The sequence below is a fragment of the Miniopterus schreibersii genome (genome assembly GCF_964146895.1).
Source record: "Miniopterus schreibersii genome assembly, chromosome: 1".
In the NCBI taxonomy this organism is placed as follows: domain Eukaryota; kingdom Metazoa; phylum Chordata; class Mammalia; order Chiroptera; family Miniopteridae; genus Miniopterus; species Miniopterus schreibersii.
Window position 1 is genome coordinate 178,105,564 of NC_138101.1, and position 10,270 is coordinate 178,115,833.

At 53.4% G+C, this 10,270-nt stretch overlaps 1 protein-coding gene across 1 annotated transcript in view; it reads left to right on the top strand.

Moving 5' to 3' along the window:
• GALNT16 (polypeptide N-acetylgalactosaminyltransferase 16) overlaps nt 1-4,392 on the top strand; it is a 74,251-nt gene extending 69,859 nt beyond the window's left edge. The window contains exons 14-15 of the mRNA XM_081129566.1: nt 201-335; nt 2,183-4,392. Coding sequence (XP_080985692.1) covers nt 201-335; nt 2,183-2,320 — 273 coding nt within the window. The 3' untranslated portion in view covers nt 2,321-4,392. The remainder of the gene's footprint in view (nt 1-200; nt 336-2,182) is intronic.
• Nucleotides 4,393-10,270: the final 5,878 nt, after the last annotated feature.

Here is a 10,270-nt window from a genome sequence, read left to right on the forward strand (position 1 = left end):
GCCAAGCTCCCCCAATATTTTATTATGAAAAATTTCAAACATATAGAAAAGTTGAAAGAACTTTACAGTGAATACCTGCATATTCACCCCTATTAGTAGAAAATTCTACCAAAACAGTGTATTTGTTGTATCACCTCACTTCCCATCTGTCCATTCATCGCTGTACTTTCTGACTCAGCCTTCCTGGCCCTGTCTTGCAGGCGTGGCTGTTCAGTGACCATCTCATCCAGCAGCAGGGGAAGTGCCTGACCGCCACCTCCACCTCCACCTCCACCTCCACCTCCCCTGGGTCCCCGGTCGTACTACAGGCGTGCAACCCCAGAGAAGGCAGACAGGTAAGCCTCCTTGCCTCTGGGCTCAGGATGGCCAGCATCTCCAGAGGGACACACCGTGGGGGTCGCAGTAGAGCCCCAGGCTGAGACATATAGACTCAAATAAACCCTCCAGAATGAGGACCCGTGCAGGCCTAAGGCATTATCTAGGTCAAGTCTATGATTTTACTCATGAGGAAGTTCTTCATGAGTAAATATGTGTTAAATGTATGTCCTGCCAGCCAGTGAGCTGAATGAGGGCAGGCACTCCTTGTCTTGTCAACACTGTCCCTAGCCTCTGACAACCGCCACAGTATGTCACTATAAAATAAGGGGCTCCCTCCCCTGCCTGCCTTGCAAGAACTGACACTGTGGAGATGGGGGAGTACTGTGAGGGGACTCTGTTTCTCTGGTCAGGCCCAGAACTAAGTGGCCAAGGGGAGTCAGGGAGGCCCCGAGACTATGCCTCATGGCACTGGTAGGAAATGAGACTCCTATGATTTGGGGAGCGCCTCCTAATGATTGGGTCATTCGTTCATTTATCCATGCATTCTTTCTTCATAAAACAAAACTGCACTGGGTGCCTACTCGTGCCAGGAAATGTGCTGATCATATTGGCCGCAGAGATGAAAGAGGGACATGGTCCAGCAACACCCAGCTGGGGAGAGTGTGGCCACCCCTTTCCAGGAGATTAAACACTAGAAGAACCCAGGCAACAGGATGCTGTCCCACCCACTATCCCTGACCTTTAGGCCAGGGACCCCTCTTTGCTGGGGCCACATGGGCCAGAAAGGCTAGTTCTCAGCTCTAAGCCTCATAGTCCTGCATTCCTAAGGGGAATCCAGGCTCTGAAGCCCCCACCTTCTACCCCGTGTGCACATCCCAAGTTGGTTCCCTTCTCTGCCCACCCCGTGCCCCCCTGCAGCCCTGGGCCCGAAGCTGTGTACAGCTCACTTGCCTTCTCCTAGCTGCTCTGGAAAGAACCTGGCCCCTCCCCCTCAGAGCCTGCTGGGCCCCACCACCTGGTCACAAGCACTCCCCACTTCTTAGGACAAGGTGGATATAGGAAGAGGGGAGAGGAATGCATGGGAGGGAAAGAGGAAAGAAACCGAGCATCCAAACTACACCTCATCCTCCATCCGGGCACCTCCAAAATGTTCTCAGAAACAACTCTCCTTCCCCTTGTCGAGCCTGGGCAAGGGGAGGCACCAGGAGGTGAAGGCACTGACCTGGGAGCCTCGAGTGCCCCCACCATCCTGCTGGCCTCTCTCTCTGCGGAGATGGCGGCCAGCTCCCACTAAAGGGAGCAGGTGCCAGCTGCCAGTTACAGGCCGGGGCGGGAGCATGGAGCAGAAGCAAGAAGAAATCTTGTCTGAAGGAGTCAGAGGCTCACCTGGTCCAGGAACTCAAACCCAACTGCCCACGGGGAGTGGGGGGGGGAGCCCAGGTGGACTCGGGTCGTTTACAGCAGCTCCTCAGCCCCAACCAGCTGATGCAACAAGAGAAACCGAACCATGTCTGAAGGGAAGCTGGAAACGCAGATTTTATGTGGCGACTAAGCCAAATTTTAAATTAATACTGAGCAGGCCAAACAAAACACATCTCTGGGATAGATTCAGCCCGTGCGCCTCTGATCTCTACAGTAACTTCGTGCCAAACTACAGAGCAGGCGTGCACCCGGAGGGGCCAAAGCTTGTGTGCGGTGGGGGCCCCTATGTAGGGGGGTAGGGGACACACAGTTTAAATGGGGGTGGGGGTCCCAGCTATATGCAGGGCCATGTATATACAAGTGTAATGAAGGTGGTGTGAGCATTATTCTTATTTTTAATCACTGTTTTTTTCCCTCCTCTCCTTCCCTGCTTCTCCCCCAGAGATGGAGGAGAAAAGCCTCTTTCATCCAGCATTCGGTCAGCGGCCTCTGCCTGGAGGCCCAGCCCGCCCAGCTGGTGACCAGCAAGTGCCAGGCTGACGCCCCGGCCCAGCAGTGGCAGCTATTGCCGCACACATGATGGCAGCCCCGGGGCCTCCTGTACCTTTTGCATGAGACTTTGGGACTGGAAGGGGGTTAGGGTGGGGGAGTGTAAAGCGGGCCGTTTCCATCCCCTCACATTCTGCCGGAACCATCAGCAAACACCCCTGCCACGAGACCATTCTCCAAAGCTTGCACAGGGAGGGCGTGGGGGCCATGCCCGATGCCCAGGCTGCCGCCCCGCCCCGCCCTCGCCCCAGGAGAGAAAGTCAGGATGCTGGACTGCTGCTGGGCAGAGACTGGGCAGGTGCCCTCACCCTTTGTCCCCTCCCTTCTCCTTCCTGGGAGCCCAGACAGTGGCTTGGGTACCCTCCCCTTGTTGTCTGGGGTGAGCAAGGACAGAAGCTCACATAGGGTCCCCACTGTGTCACAGGGCCTGCTTATGGGATTGAACATGAGAAGAGAATGTAGGCAGCGTGGTTGGGGAGACTGAGGCCAGGAGGAGGGGGGAGCCTGTGAGGTGGGTGGAGAACCAGGAGGAGGTTAGAAGCTCAGTGGCCTGTCCCAGGCAGGTGCTGGGTTGGGTGTGGGAGGGATGGGATTGGGGGCAAAGGATGTGTAATCTGCAGAAGGATATGGACGGAAAAGCAGCACCGCACCCAAAGAGTGGGTCTCTTCCAGGGACCCCATCCTCCATGCTGCACCAGCCCCAGGGCACTGTGCCTCCAGCCCTGTGCTCTGGTCCCCACATTCTTAGCAAGAGGCTGCAGCGCCATCTTCAGGGGCATCCTTGGAACACAGTTTATTAAACAGACCCCACTTCTGTTTGGCCATGTGTCAGGATGAGACCTGTCCCTCAGGCCTTACTGACCTGCTGGTGCCCTATGCCCCCTGCCTGGGCCCACTGTGAGGACCCCATAAGGACAGGCAGCCACCACCCACCACTGAGCTGCCCCACCCTCATTCGCATTTTTTGACCCCTGCCTTCTCAGAAGCCTTTGCCTCTGTTACAGCATTATGCAGTCGGGGCAGTCCATAAGAACAGGACCTCCTTTCTAGAGCATCGACATTCCCTAAGTCATTAGGGAGTAAGTCACCCAGGCTAAGCCTCATGCTCACCCCTCCCCACTACAGGAGGGAGGCCCTGAGGGTCAGTCACTGCAGTGGGCGGGAGGCTGGCTGGTGGCTCCTGATTGTGTTGAGAGGTCCCTGTTTCTTCTCACAACCACTGGGCCCTTCCCCTGCCCCATGGCCTGGTCTTGGAACCACTTCTGTTATTCCCCGTGCTCCTCTTCTCCCACCCCACTGGCTCAGGCAGTGTGATCTTGGGCAAAAGACTGGTGGTACCAGGTCCCCTAGGGGTACCCTTCCCAAAGCAAACCTGAGATCCCTTAGGAGTTCATGGATTCCAGGGGGCCTAGGAATCTCCTGAAATTGTCCCCCCAATAGTGCATGTGTGTGCATATATGCATTTTCCTGGGGAGAGGGTCCATGGACTCCCCCAGCTTCTTACAGAGGCCCTTGATCTCCAAAGGGTCTGAACCTCTGCTCTGGATCGGAGCTCCCATTCACCTGAGCTGCCACGCCCCATCTCTCTCCCTGGTGTGCCTAAACTACTGTCGCCTGCTCCTTCCATGCAGCCCTTGGGGCCAGGAGCCAAGCGTCCCTGGTCCACGGCACCCACCCTGGAGGGTTCTTAGTGGTTTCCTCTCACCTCCTGGCTCTCACCGGCATCCTCTGGGCAGTGCTTCTGTGCCCCAGCGTGCACCCTGTGCGTTCACCAGCTTGGGGGCCACACTTCTCCGGTCCCCTGTTGTGATCATCCACTGCCATCTCTATGGTGCGTGTCCACCCTGGCGGGCAGCGTGGACCTTTAGGGGAGTGAGGGCTTCTCTTGAATGTAAAGGGACTGCTGCTCAGAGAGCCATAGAGAGGTCCCTCCTTCCCTGTGGTCAGGCTGGGCTAGGCACTTGTCAGCCACCATTTGTGGGATTCAGCCCTATTTCTGTTTTTGCTTTTCCTCTTCTTGACCAAAGCATGTGCCACTAGCTGTCCTTGAGGACCTTGTCTTTATGAAACACACACCTGGAATAAAACCACTTCTCACACATACACGTGCACCAGCGCCTTCCTTTCTGACTCCAGAGTCCAGCCCTTCAGCGCCACCCTCCCCTGCCTCCAAGAGGAGTTGGGGCCTCTATTCTGTAAAAGTGAAACTGAACACTCTCAAGTCTAACCCCCTCCTGCCCCTGAGAGCTCGCTCCTCAGCCTGCGTGCCCCATAGTACCCCAGGGACTCCTGTACAACAGGCTGGCTGTTCTGGGGGCAGCCTGCAGGTGGCCCTGCTGCTGGGGCAGGCTGGGACCAGGGCCCAGGCTCCAGTGACAGACACTGCTTGGGACTTCAAAATGGAAACCAAGGGGCTTCTCCAAATGCTTGCCTTTTGCCAGCACTCTCTTCCCTGAGCGCCAGCCCCGGCCCCTCTGAACTGCCCTTCGCCTCCACCCCACAAGAAGGCTGTGATAAAACGCAGCTGGGGCCCTCTTCCTGGGTAGAAACAGTGAAATAATTCCAGACAGAGTCCTACCAGCCTAGCTTTGTTGGATTGGGTAGTGGATGCTCTGCCGAATGTTTCGATGGAAACCAATGGGAAGTCCTTGCCATTTGTATGATTAGAAACCAAACCTACCCAGGTAGAAATAAACACTTCAGTGCACATATGAACTGTAGGGGGCAGGCCAGTGTGAGACTAAACCTCTCCTGAATGCAGCCATTTTCGTCCCTGTCACCACCTTGTCTCAGGGCTGCTCATCTGGATTCCCCAGAACTTATGATCACCAGGCCTGAGGGGCCTGGAGCAGAGTGCTGGCTGGTGACTGTTCCAAGCACACAGCATGGCTGCAGAGCCAGCTTGGGCAAAGCTGGGCAAGGTGGCAATTTACTGTAAGACTCTAGCCGCAGTCTGTCCATCCATCCGTCCTCTGGAGGAGCACGGCCCACTGCCCACTGCCTTCTTGGGCCTCCCTCCTGGCCAGGCTGGGTCCACTTTCCACTTTTTGTCCATTCTCACTCCCACCTTGCAGAGCCCTGGTGCTGCTTCCCCTGAGGCACGCTCTTGCCCTCCTCCAATCCTACCTTTCCAAGGCCCATTCTCCCTCCCACCTAACCATCCCCCCACCCCTATTTTTCCCCTGGAAATGGAGGCTTATTAGCCTTTAGCCAGCTCCTGGAGGAATAAGCAAACGCCCTCGGGCTGGCCAGTAACAACAGGTCTTGCATAACCCAGCAGAAGAGTGAGCCTCCCAGAGCACCCTGGGGTGGGAAGGGCGGGAGGGAGACTGTATGGAGCCAATCTCCAGCAGGGAGGGCTTCCTCCATCCCTGGGCCTCTGTGACTTGGTTTTGATTTTCACAAAGGTTCTTCCCGGGCCCCTCAGCCTCCCCATTTGCAGTTGGAGAAATACCTAGCAACAGGATTGTCCTCTGAGGGGTCTGGCACTCCCAGGCCTGCGGAGTGTCTTCCAGCACTGAACGGGGTGTGGTCCTCTCCCACAAACAGGACAGGAAACCTGGAAGGGAAAAGCTGGACTTCATAATGTCCACAGCTTCATTCCCGACACTGTTCTCAATGTCTGGTATTTCTGTGTGTCCCCTGTGATGCTCTGAGTCAGTTTCCTCCAGAAAGGAGGTGACCCAGGCAGCTTCTCTAGTCTTAATTAAGAGGTCTTCACTGCCGGGCACTTAGCAAAGACCTCGAGGCGGAACAGGGTGGGGCCCTCTCCTCTCCCAGGCCAGGTGAGAGGGCCCCTCCCTGGGAAACCCAGGGGAACTGAGGCCCCAGAGCCACCTGAGGACAACTCTCTGCTGTAGAATTCAGCCCCATGGAGTGTGGAAGAGGGTCAGTCTGAGGAGTATGGACTCCAGAGACCTGATCGGCGGGATGGACCCATCCCACTCTGCCACTTACTAGCTGTGTGGTGTTGAATAAGTTATTTCCTCTCTCAGCCTCAGTTTTCTCACCTGTAAAGTGGATGTACTCAGAGCCTTAGAAGGGTTTTTGTGAGGACTGATTTATTAGTCCCCTTCTCAGTGTTTAGTAAACAAGTGTCACTGCTATTGTGAATAAATGGTTTTTGAGTGCCTGTCGAGTAACAAGGCACTTTGCTAGGGGCGATGACACAAGTGTAAACAAGACAGAAATCGTCCCTGCCTTAAGAAATTGTCTCCTCAGAGGAGATGCACAAATGAGCAGGGAACCATCATACCATGTGATAGAGGCTACAGGAAGGCAAGAGCTATGGGAGCAGCTGGGTGGGCCTCTCCTGGTGAAGGGTGGGCTGGGTGCGGACCGGTGTGGTCAGCTGGCCATTCTAGCCCAGCTGGCAGCTCAGTGGGCCAGTGCTGAGCGACCCGGCCTTTATACCCCAGTGCCCACAGCGCTGTGGTGATGTAGAGCAGTCTGTAATCATAGAAGAATTCTAGAAGTAAGCTATGCGAGCCACTTAAACCCAAACAGATGTGACTTCTGCTTCTTGAGCCAGTGGCCGGTCCTCCAGAGCCCAGTTTTCTTTGTTTGGGACGATGAAAGAAAGGGTGGGGCTAGATGGCCTGGAGAACTCAGTGATGCAGATCTAGAGAGCATGAATGCAAACGACTGGGAGGTGTTCCAGAAGGCTTGTTTTCTCCTTCCTCCCTGGCTCAAGTTATATCGGACCCCCTCAAATTATTTGAAAACTAGGCTTGTCTTTCAACAATTTGTCTTTCAAAATAAGTGTCTCTCAGGGTGAGTTCAGATAACCTGCTGGGATAGCTTGAGGTGTTGTAAGCACGTCTATTCCTGGGCTCGGACCCAGACCTGCTAACTCCGAATTTCCATGTGTGATGAGTGGCCTGGGTGAGTCTGGTGTACATTGAGCCTGCCTCCCTCTGAAACGGGAGGGAGAGGAGCCACGCAGGGGACAGTCAGGACGGGCCTAGGCTCTGGACCGAGTACAAGGGCGCTCGACCTCACGGCGAGGGGAAGCCAAGGGCAAGGATGGTGGCCCCTGCGCTCCTCGTTACACTCCCCCTGGGAGCCAGATGAATGTGGGGACCGTATCTAGGAGCCAGAGGTCTGAGTCAGAACCAGTACCCGAGGGGAGCACTGATGGAGAAGTTTCCCAGCGAGGGGACAGTTCCCTAGTTGGACAGGAAACCAGGGCTGCAGTCCACCAAACTGCCCTGCATCCTGTTTCTGGAAGCTTTCTGCCTTCTCGTTTGTGCTTTGCTGTTCCTTCTGCCCGCTACCTTCTCATCTCTATGGGTCAAATGCTACCCATTTTTTCAGATAAGGGAATCTACCCTGATTCCCCACCTGTTCGAAAGCACCCGTCCAGGTTATTTCTGCAACGTCACTAATGTTCCTCTCCAGCTCCAGTGAGCACCTTCCTCCTTATGCAGTGATGTGGACTTATCTTCTCTAGTCTTTATTTTTCCTCCCTTGTTTTCTGTGGCCCCTCGATAACACAATCTATGTTTGCTCCACCTTTAAACTTCCCACAGCTACAGCACAGAACCTGGTTCTCCAGACTTTCAGTAATTGTTGGCCTGCCGAGTGAATGAAATAAAAGATTCTAGGCCCTGACTGGGTAGCTCAGTGGGTTAGAGCGTTCTCCTGATACGCCGAGGTTGTGGGTTCCATCCCTGGTTAGGGCACATATGAGAATCAAACAATGAATGCATAAATAAGAGAAACAACAAATCGATGTTTCTCTCCCTCCGTCTCTCTCCTTCCCTCTCTAAAAACCAATAATTTTTTTTTTTTTAATTAATAAAAGATTCTAGCTGGGATTTTGTGTGTGTGTGATAAAGCATTTAGTAATTAGGGCATTGCATTCAGAAAGCACTCAATTTATATTTGTTCATTTTCCCTTCACTTCTTAAAAGCTTGGGATCTTCACAACTCCATCCTTCCTACTTATTTGTTGTCTCTAAGCCCTCAACAACCATGCATTGGTGCTGCTAAGGACTGACATGGATGGAGCATTTCCTGGGTACGCAGAACTTACACCACGTGCAATTCTCTCATTCCGTCTCCAGCACCTCCCCTGAGGTAGGTTCTGGTATGCCCCCTTTTTGGAAAGAGCGGAGAGAAGAAACTTGCCCAAGGACAAATAGCAAGGTTTATGCTCACTCCCCCAGAAGTGTAGGTCAGTGGTTCTCAAATTGAGGTCCCACAGACCAGCAGCATCAGGATCACCTGGGAACTTAGTAGAAATGCAAACTCTTGGGCCCCACCCAGACCAATTGAATCAGAAACTCTGGGGGTGGGGCTCAGCCATCTGAGTTTAAAAAGCCTGGGGTTGGGGAGAGATTCTGATATACACTCAAGTTTGAGAGCCACTGCTTTGGTGACTGAGGTGGGCCCTGGTTCCCTGACTGCAGGGCATGGGTCACCCGTGGCACAGAAGGCTCAGCAGATGCTGTGTGCTGCAGGCCATGTCTCTGCTAAGCAGGCTGACTCCTCACTCTGGGCTGGGCTGGGTCCCTCCGGGGTGGAGGACAGTAGGCATGAGGCTGGGCCAAGGTTCACTGCTGAGCCGGATGCCACATGCCAACCTTGCTTCGTGTGATTTATGAGTTTCTTCCCAACACCAGCCACATGTGGCTGATTTCATTATAGAAAATCTTCCACCCCAGAAGAGTCATTAATCAAGAATCAGCCCCGCACCTCACAGCCCTCAGGATGGGCACACATTCCCATGAGTTATGTGGCTAAGTCCTTTCTATGGGTCATCCAATTGACGACACAGCCAGCACTGTCACATGTTCACCAGTCACTGAGGTTCACACATTTTAGCTTCTTTAATCCTTACAACAACTCTATCAGGTAGGTATTTTCATTGTCACCCCATTTACAAACTAGGAAACTGAAACCCAGAGAGGTTAACACACTTACCCTAGATTACCTGGCTAGTAAGAGGTGAAGCCAGGATTTCAAACCATAAAGTCTGACCCAGAGTCCATGCTCTTTCCTGCCCTTTATTGCCTTTTGCATATTAGTTTGTATACTCATCCCAACCCTGACACTTTTATATTATTTCCCCGTCTTGCACTTAAGGAAATGGGGCCCCATGCAAAACTCTGTCTCAGGCTTGTCCCCCTAGACCCCACATCCTTTCATAAGTGATTCTCAGAAGCCTGAGAGGTGGGACGGACCAGGATTGGCTCTACAGAAGTAGAAATAGGCTGAGAAATAGGCCAATACGCCCAAAGCCACAGAGCAGGAAATTGGGAGAACCAGGACGTGGCAGAACCAAGAACATGACACACTGACAGATCCGTTGCCGAGGTGTCTTCTCCGAGCTTAGGAGGGTGAGACCCCCTGAATAATCTCACTCAATCTCACCCATGGGTGTTGCGCTCCCATGTCTGCTTTCTCCCACATCTCAGCCAGAAATCTTGTTTTCTGAATGTGTTCCTGGCATTAAGGTTCTCTGTTCTGCATTATTTCTCTTCAGATGCTAGTTTTGTACTTGTTCAGGTGGACTCCCCTTTTGCAGACCTGCCCCTGTGGCTTTGTCAGCCTAAGGTGGGGTCTTAAGGGTGTTTAGTGGAGCCCAATGGGTTCACCCACAGGTTTCACAAGGCACCAGGGACTTGCATGCTCATCAAGCAGTTGGGCATATTTTTATTTGTTTGTGTGTTTTTTTAAAATATGTCTGTATTGATTTCAGAGAGAGGAAAGGAGAGAGAGAGAGAGAGAGAGAAAGAGAGATAGGAACATCAATGATGACACAGTCATTGATTGGCCGCCTCCTGCATGCCCCCTACTGGGGATCGAGCCTGCAACTGGGGCATGTGCCCTGACCTGGAATCAAACCTTGATCTCCTGGACCATAGGTCGATGCTCAACCACTGAGCCACACCAGCCAGGCAGCTGGGGATATTTTAAATTTATTATCACCACATGTGTCCATCCCAGTTACACCTTGGCCACTTTACTGGGTGAC